The sequence below is a fragment of the Lissotriton helveticus genome, chromosome 2_1, assembly GCF_964261635.1.
Source record: "Lissotriton helveticus chromosome 2_1, aLisHel1.1, whole genome shotgun sequence".
In the NCBI taxonomy this organism is placed as follows: Eukaryota; Metazoa; Chordata; class Amphibia; order Caudata; family Salamandridae; genus Lissotriton; species Lissotriton helveticus.
In genome coordinates, this window is record NC_136059.1 from 1,988,518,432 (window position 1) to 1,988,538,619 (window position 20,188).

General features: G+C 51.3%; 1 protein-coding gene across 1 annotated transcript in view; it reads left to right on the forward strand.

The window, feature by feature from the left end:
- The first annotated feature begins 7,127 nt into the window (after nt 1-7,127).
- The window catches only part of MND1 (meiotic nuclear divisions 1), a 387,648-nt gene continuing 374,587 nt past the window's right edge, over nt 7,128-20,188 (forward strand). The window contains exon 1 of the mRNA XM_078676946.1: nt 7,128-7,264. Coding sequence (XP_078533072.1) covers nt 7,262-7,264 — 3 coding nt within the window. The 5' untranslated portion in view covers nt 7,128-7,261. The remainder of the gene's footprint in view (nt 7,265-20,188) is intronic.

The following is a 20,188-nucleotide window of genomic DNA, read 5'->3' on the forward strand; positions in this document are numbered from 1 at the left end:
ACACACCTTATAAATATGACCTCAAGAAGAAGTGTCTGTGTCTCGTAGGTGGAGCAGACTATGTACCACTAATATTTCTTCATTTACTGTTAGCCGGTGGTTCTTGGAAATACACTGTTGGCGAGAACCTTTACTGTAGACACAATGATTCTATATAGCCATATTTATAGTCTGGCTGACACGTCTTAGAGTATTGATTATATAACTCTATCCTTCCAAACAAAGTTAGAGCATTTTTAGATAATTGACTGGATAATATCCAGTATTGCTGCGGTCATCGGTATAGTAAACATACTACCACAAACGGGCAAGTCGATATCATCGTTCAGTTCATCTCTTTCAAGGTCCTGTGAGACTTGCAATATAACATAGAATGTCCTGTAATGTAGAGCGGCGTATTTCTAATGAGTTTGTATTTAGCGCAATGTCGAGCGCTCTACTTTTTGAGCCTTTGATCATTGGCACAATTAATAACACTGAGCATATTAACACTGAGCATGATAGGGTTCTGATCGGAAGCGTCCTTGTGCTTTCTATCACCCATAAAAACCGATACTAAACAAACTACAAAGATGGAGGAGATGATCTCATTTAGTAGTTCTGGGCCCGAGGTGATTACCCATAGCAACTGTAATGCAACGAACTACAAAGATGGAGTTTATGATGTCATCCAGTAGTTCTAAGCGCGATTTCGAGCACAAAGTAGTGCTCCCCTAAATCCATCAAAAACAGGGTAAATAAACGATGCTCCTGTTTTCAAGTTACTGAAGAAGCAGGGAGATGCCACTGGGGACTAATCAAACCACTCTGGGATCACATAACATATACAATTCAAGGCCTTCATTAATACCTGAGGTGGAGGGTTACCATACAATCAACCCCCGGAGACACTATTAAAGAAGAGATCATCTACAAGTCGGTACCTCCCCTAAGTCTCAGATGGAAGCTTGAGGTACCGACGGATAGGTGAGTCTACAACAGATCAGACTAATAAGGAGTCTTTTTAATCCCAGTATGTAAATACAGTTATAGAGAATGTTGTTGATTTAGTTTGTAGCTTTTGACTAGTGACACTAGTAACACGTAATATATCTATAGGAGTACAATTTTGTGTTAGATGATAGACCTGGGAGGCTTTGAGGCAGGGTTCACTAAGGTTGAGTGCTAGAGTCTCATTACATGTTGGTCCCTAGATACAAGGGGATTTTTTATACAGGAATCACATTGGGCATATCAATAGGCTGTGTAATCTACGCTTTAGGGTGCTCCATTTCTGTTTCCTTTCTTGTATCTATGTAGCGCGGGGACTCGTACAACCTGAGCAAGGTCCAGGTGAGGTGAGGTCCTTCTCCCTACCATGGAGGGTGAGCATGAATATATTATATAGTTTTTTCATTTATTTTTGGTGATACCAGGTGTGTGGGTAACTGACACAGTCAGTCCATAATTAACGACTATACATTTTCCTCCATAGAATTTGTATTTCCTTATTGACATGGAGGGCTAATGTCTGCGGTTGTTACAGGTTGTACCGTATTCAACCTTTCTAATTTTTTATTTCTCTCACTTTGGTGGTGGTGGTGTTTCTTTTGTTTCACTACTACTTGTGCAACTATTGAAAGAACAGAGGCCCTGACGAATGCCATGGGATTTTATACCCGATAGGCAGAAACATGTTGGCCCGTTATCAGACAGATATTTGTTTGACTGTCTCTCTAGCACTGTTCTTGGTTTTTAACTAGGAGGTGTGGTTCGTCCGCAGAATAAAGTTATTAGTAGGAAGACACTCCATCCTATTTTAAAGTCACTATTTCTTTGTTGCACTGCTATTCACGTCACCATCAAGGATCAGCCATCACTGACGGTTCGCGTATGTTGGTGGACCAAATCCTTAACCAGCAATAGATGGTGCGGTGTTTGCTGTCCCAATGATCAGGGGACCAGACTGACATGCACTTGGGTTTGGCCAAATTATAGGACTGATCACTGAGTCTATTTGATGGAAACCCTTCACTAATTGTTCTGGATATGTCAGCCATGTATGAATGATCTGCGCTGTGTTGGCTTTTCCTATACACATGGTGTTCACCGTATATTGAATTATGCTGTCTTCATGTGATTTATACACCCCGAGATCCTGGTGACTCGGACTGACAGTCCGGCTATATAATTAAGCTGATAGACCCTCTGTGTTTTCTGTGTTATACACCTTTTTTGTGTCAAAGAGGAGCTTGGACTGGCGACCATCTGGCTTCCCCATGATGCCAAAAGTGCGAGATGTCGGAGGTGAAGCACAAGAAGAAGTCAGGGATTGATACCAGTGTAACGACAAACGCCAAGTTGAGCTCCCCCAGAGAGACTTTCGTGATTGACGAGTGCGTAGGAGGTGACCACCAGGGGTTTTGGCCTCACCAGAGTTTAGATTGCGTAGGGAGCGCGACATCCGCGCCTCTGTATTGGCCACTAGCCCGAGTCCGCAGGAGTTTCCGAGTGGAGAGGCCGTTCAACCCCCCCGGCGATATCAACAATAAGGAGTTGGTCAAAGAGTGGACCAGCAAAGGGAGAGACCGTAGGGTAGTGTGGCACAGGTGAACCAGTTTGTAGGGTGCCTACAATACCTTGCCTCTATGGACAGTAGTTGATGTGAGATCCAGGGGAGAAATGCTGCTTGGCCTCTAACAAGTCCTGCAGGTACATAGTGGATGTCAGGCAGCGATGTCTGTATGTTTTATGCCACGTGAGCGACCTCTACTGGTGTGCCCACCACCGCCGAGGAGTCAGTAGGAGAATGGCAACCACAGTGGCCTGCTCTAGCAGAACAGACAATCGTTGTTGGCGTAAAGCGCTCTTGGCACAGACACAGTCTCCAGCTTGGCTAGGCAGGAGCGGTACTGTTGCAGCGGCATCGGAGGCTGAAGTCACAGGGAAGGCTCTGTGAAGCAGCTGGAGCGTCAGCCGGGGTATTTGATTGGTGTTACAAGTTCAAGAAATGAGTTTCATGGGGCACTGCACGGGTAATGAATACTAGCTCCGATGTCCGCGACCTCGGGGGACCGTAAGGGTTGGCCGTCGTGGGATGATAATGAGTGCTAGTCATGAGCTGCGCCGATCTGTGTAGCGCCATGGGATTACACCGGGTAATGCATCTGGCTGAGGAGTGGGCAGAGCGCCTTTCTCCCCCTACTCCGTCCATCAAAAGGAGAATCCTGCCGTTACTGGGGAGATGTGAGAGGGCAACGCGGTGGTATTGCTGCAATGATGCCGTGGCGGCAGTGGCATGCTGGGTGCACTGCAGTGCAGGGCAGATGGGGCCCAGACTTCACGTGGGAACCCGGCCCTCGCTTACCCGCTCTGGTCGCCGAGGACCTCCGTCAGGCACCGCACACATTACGGGCGCAGATATTCGTGGTGCCCAGCAACCTCCAGCTGGGTTTGCAAACGCAGATCTTGGCACCAGAGTGGAGCTACCAGCTTCTGAAGTCACCGGAACTTTATATCTGTGAGTCTCACAGTCCGACAGCTTCTTCAATAAAACCTTAGCATTCGCCGCAGGGCGTGCTAGCTGCGATGTTGCCTCCATTGTTCAGCTTGCCCGAGTAATGGACGAGCATCACTGTAAAGCATGGGAGTGTGTGCAGTGATGTTGCCTCTGTTATCGAGCGTCCCAGGAGTCAGAAGGTGGCCAACATGGATAACGTGAGGGGAGATGGGAGTTTACAACTTGAATGGCAAGCAGAGTGGAGGGGGTTGCAAAAGGCAACACAACACCGGGTAAATGAAAATGATAGGAGCTAAGAGCAGGAAATTAGCAACCGAAGATAAGGCAAAAGAAAAAGTAGTGTGGAACAGCAATGTATATGGCCTACCGTGAAATAATGCATGTAACTGGGGCAGTCTCCAGGGCGTGACCAAAACAAAAGGAGGGACAAATGTAAGCTATTGACCACTGAAAGGAAAGGATTTTTTAAAAGCACGTGAAGGAACTAATCAAAAGCAGCGGCGTCACTAGGGGGGTGCGGGGGGTGCGGACCGCACCGTGTGACACCAATACATGGGGTGACACCAATCTGCACTGCAGCCTCGCCTCTGCCCTGCCTGCTTTCACCTTTACTGTCGCTCAAATTACAGCTTGCTCTTCACTACAGTGCCACTGGTTGCTCACACTGACACACTCTTGTTTATACAAATCCAGGGACTTTTGACAGTGTAAGCCCTTATGCACCAGCTCCAGTGGCGTAGCTAAGGGGGCGGGGGCGCCAGTGCACGCACGCACGCACCACCAACTAGCATAGTGGTGATGGTGCGATGCGCAGCGTACCCAGTTTGTGGGTCCCAGGGCCGTCAATCTTATAGCGCCACCAATGACGGCCCTGGGCCAGCCACCGCGCTGTTCTCCTCTGACACGTGCCACAACCACCGTGCTTGGACTGACTGAGTGGAGACAGCCTGTCTCGGCAGGGGAGTGCTGCTGGGTCGGCGATTTGCAGAACCCCTACGCTACGGTAGGAGCCCCGCGTTTCATACGATTTATTCATTTTGATTTACTGTGTTCTGGGCACCACTCTGTGTGTCGTCAGGGAGACTTGCTGTTGATAGTATGATTCAACAGAATGTTTTATCTTATCTGTTCGAAAGCCACTTTTGCGACTAAAAAAAGTTGTTGACCAAAAAAGCACACAATCTTTTACTCGCTGCTGCAAGCATACACACTGTCTCAGACGCCCATTAAATATGAAAGTATCGAAGTTGGACAGCATTTGCTTTGCTGCGGCGCATCCTCGGAGACTGACGCACATATAGTCTTTCTTTTATGTGTGTATGTTAGAGAGATTAGTATTCCTCAGTAAAATACAGCCAGTTCCAGGGCCTTAAGTTTCAGTTTATAAGTGCATTGTTCGTAAAAAGCACAATTAACAGGCCAGGATTGTTAATATGCCCACCGTCTGTGTTACTGCAGGCCCTGTCTCCTTGTTTTTCTGTCTTAACCTCAGGGCCTGGTCGAGTTTCTTCTGTTCCATGACTGATAAAGAACCCATTGACTTGGAGTCCTGCAGTTACTGCGCTGCAAACTGTTTTCCTGCCATCATTCCCAGGCGTTTGTATTCCTGGAAACCTACTGTTGCCACAGATTGTAGGATACCTTTATTGCCAGGCAAACATAGCGGACCCACACAGGAGCACATTTCTCTCTTTGGGCTCTTTTTTTTCTGATTCGATAACATAATAAATAACTTTACTTTACCACTTACAGTACCCTGACTGACAAGGGCGCCTGGAGTTCCGATGAGCAGAGCTAGGGAATTGAAGCCCTGTGCTTTATGGGGAATTTATCAGGGACTGGGTGACCTGGAGGGTCTGATAGACCTGACAGAAGCTGTATTACTAGGAGAAACTACTGTTTTATTTCAGAAACATTAGTCGCAGCCAGACAGCGCCTTGAAACTTTTGGCTCCTGGGTTTTCCAATATTCCAAAAATATCTTCACAAATGTCTTTGCTGATGAAACGTCTTGCATGTGTCCTGCTAGCCTGCTTCAGAGACCCCGCCATTTGAATCTGTAAATATTTTGTGTATATGAACGAGTCATTTTGACAGTGCGTCCCTGTGCAGTCTGATGCCTGTTGTTGCTGTGCTCTTCATTGCGGACAGATTGACAGACAGACAGATGCATCGGTGCTTCACCGGTGATATGCAGCACCGAAAGGCTGCCACGGTCCTCCCGGGAAGTCGCGGCCAGCCGCCCTCAGATGTCTGCGGGGTTTCTTAGGGCCCCTTATGTTCAGTGATTCGGACCCTAAACCTTCTAGTCCGGCGAAGCGGGACCAACTTGCATCGGTATGGAGCTCACTCTGTCTGGCTGTGTGATACTTCAGTCTTGAACTGACTGAAGCTTGAAGGCTTGGGCTTTGGAAGAGGGAATTTTCAGGTCTAACCCTCACTTCCCATTGACGTTTTACTCCCCCTTTCTTCGACTTGTCCCTCCCCAACTCCTATCGCCTGAATCTATAGCCGTCTGCTGTTCTTTTTTATATATATATAAATTGTGTTGTAAGCTCAATCATGCTATCAGCCCCATATCAGTTCAACGATTTCATTAAAAAAGGAAGCCAGCATATGTTCTTAAGTTTTCTTCAAGTAGGATTATCGCAGGCTGCATTATTTAAAAGAATTAATTATAGATCATAGCGTCTTCTTTTCGACTGCTTCCTACTTGCAGCCAGGTCAGGTCAGGCGCCATGGCCTCCTTTCTGTCCCTTCACGCACTCTCATATCCCCACTTCACAGGACGGCAGCGCCTCGAGTCAGCACTTCGAGGCTGCCTTCTCCTGTTGGGTAGATTGTAGCCTATAGCGCGCAGGCTTTCTCAGGGCCGACTAGCTGTCTTTCCAGCACTTGTTGTCTCGTAATTTGTAAGTACAATGGGGTCAAATTAGAAAATTCGTTCAAGGTGTGTGTTCCTGGGAGCATTAATCGGTCTTCCTTCGGGGACCTTAACTGCTTTCAATGCTGGGATAGCATAGGGAACACCCCTATGTAACCAACTCCAGACTTCACAGCAGACAGCACATCAAACCTACCTAGCGCCATACATTTCCGACAGAGGAGGTCCATGCGGTAAGTCGTGAGGGGGTGACACCATGAGTTACCCGCACCGGGTGACACCAACCCTAGTGACGCCACTGATCAAAAGTGAATGCCCATACACTGGATGCAGCATGCGTCAAGAAACAGCACGTGACCTGCCTAAGCGAGACCTAAAAACATTGCGGAATCCACCCACCACCCACCCCTCTGTCCTAGCTGCCTGAACGCCCGTGAGCACTGGTGATTAGATAACTAACAACCTCATTTTGGTTTTAAAAAGTTTACTAGTAGGCTGAAAACCAGCGTACTTCTGAAACTAGGAAGGAGCAGCAAACCCTGTGTTATCCGCTTCCAGTGTGCCATTCCGGAACGTCTGAAGAAAGACCACTCCGGTCAACCTCGCCTGCCTCCAATTAAGCCACTGTGGTAGACACACCCACTCCTGCTGCAGACAGATCACATACGAGCTTCCAGCACCAGCGCTGACATCTCCTTTAACCCTTTCTGACTATTTGTCTCTCCGTGTTTACTTTTTCACGCACTTGCGTCACTGCTGAACGTGTGACGTCACGCGTACAATGCTTCTGATTGGAGGAGAAACACAACATTCGGAAATAACCCGCGAGCCGCCGTTTGCTGCTGAGTGTGCTAGTCCGGTGCCGGAGTTCCTTCAGAAATGGTAATGATGGCATCTGGGGCAATTCAAGCCGTGTACAGCAGAGGAAAGCGCCGACTCATTAGGACTGTGGGATGAGGCGGTAGCTATTTCGAGGCACGAATTTGATATCTGAATAGTCATTTGAAGGTTTCAAGTAGTGACATCGTTTTCCTAGTGATCCGTGTTAGGGAGTCATTGTATGCGTTTTCTGAATTTATAAAAACGCAAAAGAACTCGAACTCCATCATCCAAGATTGAAACGAATACCATAATGTGCTTTAAGTATCAGTGATATATGTGGCTCGTTGGGATTGCTTTGAAGTCTGTTTAGGTCCAAGCCTGCTAGACAGCGCAACTGTCTGGTTTGCTAAAGACGTCTTGGGGACATTTTAAAGCTTCCCTGGGAATGCATTCCGCCCATTGCTTTCCATTGGCTTTGTGGTTTGTAACTCACATTTGCTTGCGTTCTGTTTGCTGGCTTTATTTGTTTTAGGCTGCCCAGCTTCAGTTCGTCCCTTCTGTGGAGCAGGGCCGGTTTACATTTATTTATTGTATTGTTTCATGAGTGTTCCTTTCTGTAAACAGGCCTTTAAATCTTGTTCTCGTCACATTTGCTGTACGTTTAGAGACAGAGGTCAAATGTCAGGCTGTCTTCCAGGGACAGTGGTGTTTACTTTTCTTTGTATTCAATGTGAGATTTTTTTTTAACCAACTTTATTATTATTATTATACAGCAAGTACATTCCACATTATAAATAGGGCTCCCGGTTTTATGGTATTTATTTTTTTGCCATTTCCGTCTGTATTTATCCGTATTTTATTTTTGGGGAATTTTTTCGGAATTTATCCACATTTATTTTTGCTACAATCAAAAGATGACCCTACAGCTAGTATTTTTCCACATTTATTTAAATTGACAATGCATACATGTGCTCGGTTGTTATGCTAGGGCACTCCTACTGTCAATGTAGGAGAGGAGAAACCTCGGAGTGCGATAGCTGCTTGCATGGATGAGAGAATCCATTTTGAGGAATTTCAATCAATTGCTTGGCTAGGCCTCTGCTGGAGGGGATTAGTGCTCTATTTGGTCGAACTGTAAGGATGAATGTACAGATCTGTAGGTAGCAGTCTTCCCTGCATTGTTTCACACACCAGTCAAAACATCCATGCCAAGCACTCACATTGCGCTGACTAGTTTCCAAGTGATCAGACCTCATTAGTATGGATTGTACAGGTTCCCGGGTTGCACAGTGGGGCCATCTCTCCCACCAGGCGCGCAACACCCATTTGGCTCAAAGGACTCCAACCCCCCTCGTGTGTGTCAGCCCAGGCTGAGACTGCTTCCCGGCTGGCGTCCGTCTTCTTCAGCCGCACCCTAGTACTTCACGGGTCTTTAAAAAGACCATTCACTTGTTCCCTTCTTAGTGCTCCTGCATCTCCACTGCCCTCAAACTTTCCTTCGCAGCCCCTTGGCCACAGCACGCTCCGGGATCATTCTGCTAACTACTACTCACTTAATGGTAGCCATTTTCTTAAAAATAGCCCTGAAAGTATTCAAAAGCTGTGAGACACTGAAAGTAATAATATGCAACTGAAGTCAGAGATAATTGATATGATTCAAAATCTGGAATCTGTTCTGAGTGGATAATAAAGTTGCACTGCCTAGTTGAATCACAATGAAAGCAAGGACATGACTATTGAACAATTAGCGCAAGATCACACAGCCAGTGGTATAGCAGTGGTAAATTGGGCCCTAATGCTGGAACAAGATCTCTGCAGACCAGCTCGCTACTTCCCTGAGCAAGAACCCTCCCACCAGCACAACGAACCCCAGCCAAGCGGCCACCAACCTCACGAAATGGATCAGCGACTGCGCAGACGACCTCGCCCCGCTGAAGACCCCGCCGAACAGACCCGGCAGCAAGAAAGCCCCATGGTTTAACGACGAACTCAAGAGCTCCAAGAAGAACTGCAGAACACTCGAGAAAACCTGGCGCAGAGACCCAACACTGGACAACATGACTGCCCTCAAGCTCGCCACCCGAAAATACCACCAGCTGATCCACGCCACCAAGAAAACCGCATTCAAGGAACGACTGGACAACAACGCACACAACAGCAAGGAACTCTTCAACATCGTGAAAGAGCTCTCCAACCCCAACGCCGGAAACAACGACATCACCCCTTCGCAGGACCTCTGCAACTCCCTCGCCTCCTACTTCCACAACAAGGTCGCGGACATACACAACAGCTTCAGCACTCAACCGACGCACGCCACGTCCGAACCACCGCCCCCCACCACCACCCTACGCGCCTGGACCCCGATCAGCACCGAAGACACCATCCGCACGATGAACTCCATCCACTCCGGATCTCCGACAGACCCCTGCCCTCACCACGTCTTCAACAAGGCCGACGCTGTCATCGCACCCCACCTGCGGGACATCATCAACACCTCCTTCGACACCGCTACCTTCCCGGAGAGCTGGAAGCACGCCGAACTCAGCGCTCTTCTAAAGAAGCCATCAGCCGACCCCACCGACCTCAAGAACTACCGCCCCATCTCGCTGCTCCCGTTTCCTGCAAAAGTCATCGAGAAGACCGTCAAGCAAGCAACTGGCCGCCTTCCTCGAGACGAACGGTTCCCTCGACCTCTCGCAGTCTGGCTTCCGGGCCAACCACAGCACCGAGACCGCCCTGATCGCAGCCACCGATGACATCCGAGCCCTGCTCGACAACGGAGAAACAGCGGCCCTCATCCTCCTGGACCTCTCCGCGGCCTTCGACACTGTCTGCCACCGTACCCTAGTACAGCGCCTCAGCAACGTCGGAATCCAGGAGAAGGCACTGGAGTGGATCACCTCCTTCCTCGCCGGAAGGACACAGAGAGTCCGCCTCCCCCCGTTCAGATCGTAAGCCACCGAAGTCATCTGCGGCGTTCCTCAAGGCTCCTCGCTCAGCCCAACACTCTTCAACGTCTACATGAGCCCCCTCGCATCCATCGCACGCCAGCACAACCTGAACATCATCTCCTACGCCGACGACACCCAGCTGATCCTCTCCCTCACCAACGACCCCGCCACCGCCAGAGCCAACCTGCACGAAGGGATGACAGACGTAGCCAAATGGATGTCGAACAGCCGCCTGAAACTGAACTCAGACAAGACGGAAGTCCTCATCCTGGGATCCTCACCCTCTGCCTGGGACGACTCCTGGTGGCCCCCCGCCCTGGGCAGCGCACCCAAACCAACAGACCACGCACGCAACCTGGGCTTCATCCTGGACTCCTCCCTCTCCATGACCAGACAAGTCAACGCCGTCTCCTCGTCATGCTTCAACATCCTGCGCATGCTACGTAAGATCTTCCGATGGATCCCCACCGAGACCAGGAAGACGGTCACCCAGGCCCTCGTCACCAGCCGTCTGGACTACGGCAACTCCCTCTACGCTGGAACCACCGCCAAACTCCAGAAGAGACTCCAGCGGATCCAGAACACCTCAGCACAAATCATCCTGGACATCCCCCGCCGCAGCCACATCTCCGGACACCTTAGAGACCTGCACTGGCTCCCGGTCAACAAGAGAATCACCTTCCGGCTCCTCACCCACGCACACAAAGCCCTACATAACCAAGGACCAGGTTACCTCAACAGCCGCCTCAACTTCTACGCTCCCAAACGCCAGCTTCGATCGACCAGCCACGCCCTCGCCGCCGTCCCCCGCATCCGAAGAGCCACCACAGGAGGAAGGTCCTTCTCCTACCTGGCTGCCAAGACTTGGAACTCCCTTCCGACCCACCTCCGCCTGACCCAGGACCACCTCGCCTTCAGGAAGCAGCTCAAGACCTGGCTGTTCGAGCAGTAGCGGACCCCCCCAGCCCCCCAGCGCCTTGAGACCCTCCGGGTGAGTAGTGCGCTATATAAATGCCCTGATTGATTGATTGATAATGCAGTTTAAAAAAATGCTCCCTCATCCACGTCTGAACTTTAAGTGACACGACAGCCATTACGGGCGTATACTATATAACTCATAGGCCTGCCCCCACGCCCCGTGTTGTGTGTCAGCCCGGGCTGAGACAGCTTCCCAGGCACACACACACACACACACACACAGACAGAGTAGGAGCTGCCAGCCGCCCCCGAGTACTTCACGGGTCTTTAAAAAGACCATTTACTTGTTAACGAGGCTTAGAGCTCCTGCATCTCCACTGCCCTCAAACTTTCCTTCACAGCCCCTTGGCCACAGCACGCTCCGGGATGACTCTGTTAAAGACCGGTATCGCAGCAGTGCGCGCATTCCCTGTGTCTGGCATCACACGTGATGTACACGGTCTTGTGCACTGAAGCACGGCAGTGCGGCAAAATTTGCTAGTATTTTGCCGTTCCTAAATATAAATACAGACAAAGGAAATATAGTTTTCCGTCTGTATTTATATGTGAAAAAACGGAAAACCGGGAGCCCTATATAAATAATAATAGCAGTGCATTAAGAAATATACCAAAAGACTGTCATATTCTTGGCAAGTAGATTCAAGTAAGTTACATTTACAAACCGTAGAAGAAACACCATTTCCCCCGCACCTTCCCATGTTTATAAGGGCAGCCACAGTCAGTGTAAATAATTATTTCCTGTTGCGCTCACCAATCTACCCCCCTGCGCCAGAATTCGATTGAGAGGTGTGTTGCTTGCGTCCATGCGCGGGCCACTTCTCTCTTGGCCACCAGACAGGCCATCCAATGAGAATTAGTTTGGCACAGGGCCCTCCCAGTTCCTCCATCAGCCCCACTAGGGCAATATGCTGGGTCAATTCAAGGGCGGACCCAAGGACCGCCGAAAGCTCCACACACACCACATCCCAAAAGGAATGCAGTATCGGGCAGTCCCAGACCATACAGTAGAAATCGGTGGCGGGAAGCTCGCATTGCCTACAAGCGGCTGGGCCTCAGGTAAAATTCGGTGTAGATGGAGGGGGAGAGAGAAGTCACATGGAGATACTTTACTTGAACCATACGCATACTAGATGAGATTGCCAATTCCAGGGGCGCAAGGCAGGCCTCCCTCCAGTTGTCTTCGTCAAGATCACCCACCCATTTCTGTCTGAGCAGATCAAAGCCATCAGGGGCATGGATATTCAGGGATCGATAAGTGGTAGAGATGGCTCCCTTACCCAAGCGCACTAGGAAAATCTTGGTTTCGAGTGGGATGTATTCAGGAAGTGGAGTGTTTGGGGGAATGTGTGATTGCAGTGCATGCTGCAATTGAAATCAGAAGAACTGTGAATTGGTTAGTGAATAGTGATCCTGAAGAGCACTACATTTTCTCCCTTGTGCACGTCTAATAGATTTGAGATGGCGATATGATCCCAGTGAGTGAACCCCTCAAGGGTGGAAAGATGTTGGAGCCAGGTACCTCACCACAGAGGAGTCATCGCAGTCAGGCAGCAGTCCTACTGTATAAGACACAAGGCTGTCCTCCAACAGACAAGCAATACGCGGGTGCATGGTGGCAATGTTGAGGGTAACCATGTCCCGTATAAAAGGTTAAGAAGTCCCTCACACCCCAATAGGTGAAGCTCCACATGGTAGACGGGGTCATCTCAGCCCCCATTGGACCATTCATTGATGGGCACCAAGTGCGACACTAGGTAATAGATGTAGTCATCGGACAGCCCGAGGCCCCCGTCAATAGGAGATACACACACGAAGGTTGTACGTTTAGAGTTAAGGGAGTAAAACCACCTATGGACAATGGGATGGGGAAAGATTGCTAAGGTATATAGGTAACGGGGAAGGCATAACAATTTGAAGAGTGCAATGCACCCCATTATGTAAAGGGGTAGATTGTTCCATGGACCAAAGTCCCGGTCAAGGGCCTGGGTCGGGCATTGAAATTTGAGGGTCCATGCCAAGTCTGGCAGATGAGACACGTGGATTCCCAAATGTTTGGAGGAATTTCGCCAGATAGGGATTTTAGTGCACCAGTGTCGCCCTCCAGCATCCCACCTCACCTCCACCAAATTGGATTTGTTTGAGTTGATTTGGAGGCATGAGGCTTTCCCATAAAGATGAAGGCTCTCAAAGCATCGGGGTCTGGTAGTCCGAAAATCGCTGATGAGCAGAAGAATGTTGTCATCCGCACATAATGCTATGCGGTCCTCAAATGTGTCTCTCCCACTTCCTGCTGCACATCTGTGCATCTCAGTGTATTAGATGCTTCAGGAGCTGTACAGCAAGAGCGAATAGTAAAGCGGAAAGAGGCAGCTCTAGCGCATACCTAGTTGGATAGGAAAGGGAGCAGACAGGAATCCATTCCCACGGACCTAGTCCACAAGTTCTTTATAAAGAAGGCAAACCATCTTGCAGAACACAGCTCCCAGGCCCGCCCACCAGAGGATCGCATCTAGAAAGTTCCAGCAGACTGTGTCAAAGGTCTTAGAAAAATCTATAAGCAGGAGGGCAAGTGTGCCATCTAGAACCTGCATCGGAGAGAGCTGCCTGTACTCTACAAGTACAGTGGTGGGTACTCCTACCTGGCATAATCCCACACTGGTCGGGATGGATAAGGTGTGAAAGAGTGCGGGTCAGTTGGACTACCAAAGCCTTGGCGTAGATCGTAATGTTTGCGTTGATAAGTGAGATGGGGTGATAGGAGGAGCATTGATCTGGGGTAAGGCCTTCCTTGGGAAGGAGTACGATAGTGGCACTGTCTAGGTCCGGTGGAAAGGACCCCTGCTGTATCGCAGCAGTGTAAAAATGGAAGAGATGAGGAGTTAAGATATCAGGGAACATTTGTAAGACTTGATGGGGTACCCATCAGGCCTGCGGTTTTCCACTACTGAAGGGCCGTTATAGCAGAGCCTATCTCCTCCATGGTCAATAGCCGGTCTAATTCAAGGGACAAAGACGTTGGAATGGAGGGCACCAGGATGTCTTGGAGGACGGGGTTTTCTATCTCTGGCAAGGGTGGTGGGCACCGAGTGTAGAGAGTTTGATAAAATGATGCAAAGGTTTGGACGATTTTGGGCCAGTTGAGTCTCGAATGGCAGGCACCACTCTGTTGGTTATACAGTGGGTTGCCAGCCAGTATAACATTTTTCCAGATGTATTGCCCAATTAGTAGACTCTTTGGGTTGTGGCCCTCCAGCATTGTTTTGCCTTCTCTATGGAGATATGCTGTAGCTCAAAGCGTGCCAGGCCCAAGAGGCGACGAGTCTCCTCTGTGTTGAAGCAACACGAGCAGGCTTCCAGTTGAAATATCTGACTATCGAGGTCAGCTATCCATGATTGTTAGCCGGACTCACACTGCCATACATAACCCTTCAGGAGGCCTCTCAAGGAAGGCTTGCTTGATGCCCATAGTGTGACCGCCAAGGATACCGAGCCCTCATTGAGCTGGAAGATGGTTTACAATTCCTCCTCTATGAATGTGACGCACTCAGGAGCCTGCAGATGCCAGGCACTGATTCTCCAAACGGGTCTGCAGGTTTGGGGCAGGCACCCCATTCCATCAACAGAGGTACGTGGTCAGAAATACTGCACGGAAGGAAGCAAATAGATTGTAGAGAAAGGAGGTCTGCAGCCGGCTACCATAGCTGGTCAATCCACAACTCCTTATTGTGAGCTGTAGATTGGTGTGTGTAGGCCTGCGCTGCAGAGTGCCAGGAGCGTCATGCGTTGCACCGACCCATTGAGTCAGCCCAAATGGATAAACATGCCGATCGGGTGTGTCAGCTTGGGTGTAGGGCAGTGCAGGTGTCCAGGTCGGTGTTGGGGAACGTATTAAAGTCCCCGACTATCACAGTAGTTCCTAGAGGGAGGGTCAGGACAAAGGATTGTAGCGCCTGGAGGGCGGGCTGCAGCAACAAAAGTGGTAGAATTTACTTGACAGTCATGGGTGAGGGCTTGAGGAAGATTGTACAATGCACTGAATGACACTCTATGCAACTCCACTCTACCCTGCACCACTCCACTCTACACCACTTCACTCTGAAATCATTCACTGCGCCACTCCACTTTATGCCTCTGTACTCTACACCACTGCAATCTATGCTGCACCACGCCACTTTACGCAACTCTACTCTGCACCACTCCACACTATGCCACTCCACTCTACTCAAAACCAGTGCGATCTATGGCACTGCACTCTATGCCAGTCAACTCTGCACCACTGCACTCTACACTGTAATACTCTACGCCAGTGGTTCCCAAACTTTTTTGACCCGTGGCTCCCTTGACCTAATTGGCAGTTGGCCGTGGCTCCCCACCATTTTTTTACCCGCGCACCAGGGTGCCGCGGCGCACCGTTTGGGAACCACTGGTCTACATGAAAAATCAAGACTAGACGTGATGAAGGATTCAGAGAGTAGCCATCACTGTCATAAAACTTTATTTACAATCACAAAGATCTTATAAAGTACATCTCAATGCATACATAGAGTAGTAGAAAGCACTCCCACTAAAAGTAGCCAGGCTAGAGAAAGACTCAAGGAGCTCTGTGGGGTTACAAGAAGTTTACGTGAAGTGGGCTCTGATCATGGGTATCCGCAGAAATGTTTTCGGGGGGGGGGGCACATTTTTAACTTCATCACCATCCCCCTTGCACCCTTTCCCCCTCTGCCTTACACCCTTCTCCCCCTCCACCTTACACCCTTCTTCCCCTTGTACCCTACTTCACCTCAGCCTTGCACCCTTTTCTACCTTGCACCCTTCTCCCCTCTGCCTTGCACCCTTCTACCCCTCTGCCTTGCACCCTTCTCCCCTCTGCCTTGCACCCTTCTCCCCTCTGCCTTGCACCCTTCTCCCCTCTGCCTTGCACCCTTCTCCCCTCTGCCTTGCACCCTTCTCCCCTCTGCCTTGCGCCCTTCTCCCCTCTGCCTTGCGCCCTTCTCCCCTCTGCCTTGCACCCTTCTCCCCTCTGCCTTGCACCCTTCTCCCCTCTGCCTTGCACCCTTCTCCCCTCTGCCTTGCACCTTTCTCCTCTCTGCCTAGCACCCTTCTCCCCTCTGCCTTGCACCCTTCTCCCCGCTGCCTTGCACCCTTCTCCCCGCTGCCTTGCATCCTTCTCCCGCTGCCTTGCACCCTTCTCCCCTCTGTCTTGCACCCTTCTCCCCTCTGCCTTGCACCCTTCTCCCCTCTGCCTTGCACCCTTCTCCCCTCTGCCTTGCACCCTTCTCCCCTCTGCCTTGCACCCTTCTCCCCTCTGCCTTGCACCCTTCTCCCCTCTGCCTTGCACCCTTCTCCCCTCTGCCTAGCACCCTTCTCCCCTGCACCCTTCTCCCCTCTGCCTTGCACCCTTCTCCCCGCTGCCTTGCACCCTTCTCCCCGCTGCCTTGCACCCTTCTCCCCGCTGCCTTGCACCCTTCTCCTCTCTGCCTTGCACCCTTCTCCTCTCTGCCTTGCACCCTTCTCCTCTCTGCCTTGCACCCTTCTCCCCTCTGCCTTGCACCCTTCTCCCCGCTGCCTTGCACCCTTCTCCCCTCTGCCTTGCACCCTTCTCCCCGCTGCCTTGCACCCTTCTCCCCGCTGCCTTGCACCCTTCTCCCCGCTGCCTTGCACCCTTCTCCCCTCTGCCTTGCACCCTTCTCCCCTCTGCCTTGCACCCTTCTCCCCTCTGCCTTGCACCCTTCTCCCCTCTGCCTTGCACCCTTCTCCCCTCTGCCTTGCACCCTTCTCCCCTCTGCCTTGCACCCTTCTCCCCTCTGCCTTGCACCCTTCTCCCCTCTGCCTTGCACCCTTCTCCCCTCTGCCTTGCACCCTTCTCCCCTCTGCCTTGCACCCTTCTCCCCTCTGCCTAGCACCCTTCTCCCCTGCACCCTTCTCCCCTCTGCCTTGCACCCTTCTCCCCGCTGCCTTGCACCCTTCTCCCCGCTGCCTTGCACCCTTCTCCCCGCTGCCTTGCACCCTTCTCCTCTCTGCCTTGCACCCTTCTCCTCTCTGCCTTGCACCCTTCTCCTCTCTGCCTTGCACCCTTCTCCCCTCTGCCTTGCACCCTTCTCCCCGCTGCCTTGCACCCTTCTCCCCTCTGCCTTGCACCCTTCTCCCCGCTGCCTTGCACCCTTCTCCCCGCTGCCTTGCACCCTTCTCCCCGCTGCCTTGCACCCTTCTCCCCTCTGCCTTGCACCCTTCTCCCCTCTGCCTTGCACCCTTCTCCCCTCTGCCTTGCACCCTTCTCCCCTCTGCCTTGCACCCTTCTCCCCTCTGCCTTGCACCCTTCTCCCCTCTGCCTTGCACCCTTCTCCCCTCTGCCTAGCACCCTTCTCCCCTGCACCCTTCTCCCCTCTGCCTTGCACCCTTCTCCCCGCTGCCTTGCACCCTTCTCCCCACTGCCTTGCACCCTTCTCCCCGCTGCCTTGCACCCTTCTCCCCGCTGCCTTGCACCCTTCTCCTCTCTGCCTTGCACCCTTCTCCTCTCTGCCTTGCACCCTTCTCCTCTCTGCCTTGCACCCTTCTCCCCTCTGCCTTGCACCCTTCTCCCCGCTGCCTTGCACCCTTCTCCCCGCTGCCTTGCACCCTTCTCCCCTCTGCCTTGCACCCTTCTCCCCGCTGCCTTGCACCCTTCTCCCCGCTGCCTTGCACCCTTCTCCCCGCTGCCTTGCACCCTTCTCCCCGCTGCCTTGCACCCTTCTTTTCTCTGCATTGCACCCTTCTCCCCTCTGCCTTGCACCCTTCTCCCTTCTCCCCTCTGCCTTGCACCCTTCTCCTCTCTGCCTTGCACCCTTCTCCCCTCCTCCTTGCACCCTTCTCTGCCTTGCACCCTTCACCCCTCTGCCTTGCACCCTTCTCCCCTCACACTCTCCAACATGCAGCAGTCACGAGTGACGACCCCTCAACGAGGAGTGAGGCAAAGACAGAAGCTGGCAGAGTGCAGCTGCATCAGGGCATAAGGCGCCCACCCAACACTCTCCACCAGGCCTCTCACCCTGCACGCACCCAATGCTCTCCACCAGGCCCCTGAACCTGCTCCCAGCCAACGCTCTCCACCAGGCCCCCCCACCCTGCACCCACCCAAAGCTCTCCACCAGGCCCCTGACCCTGCACCCACCCACCCAACGCTCTCCACCAGGCCCTGCACCCACCCACCCAACGCTCTCCACCAGGCCTCTCACCCTGCACGCACCCAATGCTCTCCACCAGGCCCCTGAACCTGCACCCACCCAACGCTCTCCACCAGGCCCCCCACCCTGCACCCACCCACCCAACGCTCTCCACCAGGCCCCTGACCCCGCACCCACCCACCCAACGCTCTCCACCAGGCCCCCCACCCTGCATCCACCCACCTAACGCTCTCCACCATGCCCCTGACCCCGAACCCACCCACCCAACGCTCTCCACCAGGCCCATGACCCTGAACCCACCCTACGCTCTCCACCAGGCCCCCCACCCTGCACCCACCCACCCACCCAACGCTCTCCACCAGACTCTCCAATCTGTTATTCATGAATTCCATGTCATTAGCTGTTCAGATTGCTACCATGGGGAGTTAAAAAACAAGCATTGGCATAGCCAATAGGTCTCGCTTTTTGGACCCTATAAGTATTTAGTTATGCAGCAGAATATCCTTGGTGCAACAACACCAACTGTTGCATGGCTAAACGCTTGTAAGGTCCCAAATGCGAGACCTATTGGCTATGCCAATGCTTGTTCTGTGTTTTGGTCGGCTGGATTATTTTTTTATTTTTTTTGCTGCAGATTTATATAGCGCAAACTCGACCCGAAGAGCACCAGTCACGTTACACAAGGATACATTCATGTATTCTGTTTTTGTAGGCGCTGGGAGATTAAGTGATTTGCCCAGAATGACACAGGATTCTGAGCCGACGTCGAGGGTCGAACCCGGTTCGCCAGCTCCAAAATTGGCAGCTCGCAGTTTCACTACATTTTGAGGATAATTATATATTTTTTTCAGACCCACATCCTGCACAGCGGCGCGGTGCCCCTGGCTTCCCTTCACGGCGCACCAGGGTGCCGCGGCGCACACTTTGGGAACCACAGATGTATGACATAGATATTAAGAGTGTACTCCCTGGACATGTCCTGAGCATGGGTAGAGGAGGGGAGAAGATGGAGCTTGAGGTCAGAGCTACCCACTTTGGAACTGAGGAATCAGGTTTGATTCTGGTTTTGGCTCAACATCCTGTGATCCTGGGCAAATCACTTAATCTCTCCGTATCTATAAAAGGAACTTGTCCTTATGAAATGTCATTGGTGCTCATGTAAAGCACTCCAATATGTTTGGGTTGGGTTTGCTCTATATAAAAATTGAGGGGGAAAAATGAAAAAATTAGTTTAATTTACTCTTTCAATGCTATTTGCATCTAAATAACCAAAGGTGCTCGTGACTCCACAAGGAGCGTGACCCCCTCCTGTGCTGCAACACCTTCCTTTCTGCCACTGACCAGCATCTCTTTCACAGCTCATCAGCAGCTGAAAGAGTTGATTGCCTTTTTAATGGTTAGAACTGCCAGGCGCCAAAATGCGGGATTATGGGCATCATCTTTTGCCTTTGAGTTAGAAGTGCCTGGATCTTCATTGGCAGGCAGGCCTCACAGCTATGTCTGTAGCCGAGTCCTGTGTGCGCTGTTTGTGCACCCCCCGCCGCCGTGATGCTCTGCTTGAGAAAGGCAGAGACTAGGGGCAGAGCAACCTATTCATCACGGAGGCGGGGGGGGGCGGGCGAAAGTGACACATTCTTAGTGCGACTTTCACACTTCCAAACAATCATAGGAAACTCCTGTACTTTGACACTGATCAGCAGTGGCAAAGTACCCAAAGCATCTAAATTGGCATCTCTAGGTCAGGAAAACGGTCTAGGGGGGGGGGGAAGCAAAAAGTTTTAGGGAACTTTAACCAAAAACTACAACTAGGCTGTGCTTTCACTATGGATCCATCAGAAACTGTGTCCAGGTCGACCCCACCCTGCAACCCTTTGGGGAAAACTCCGCCAGTC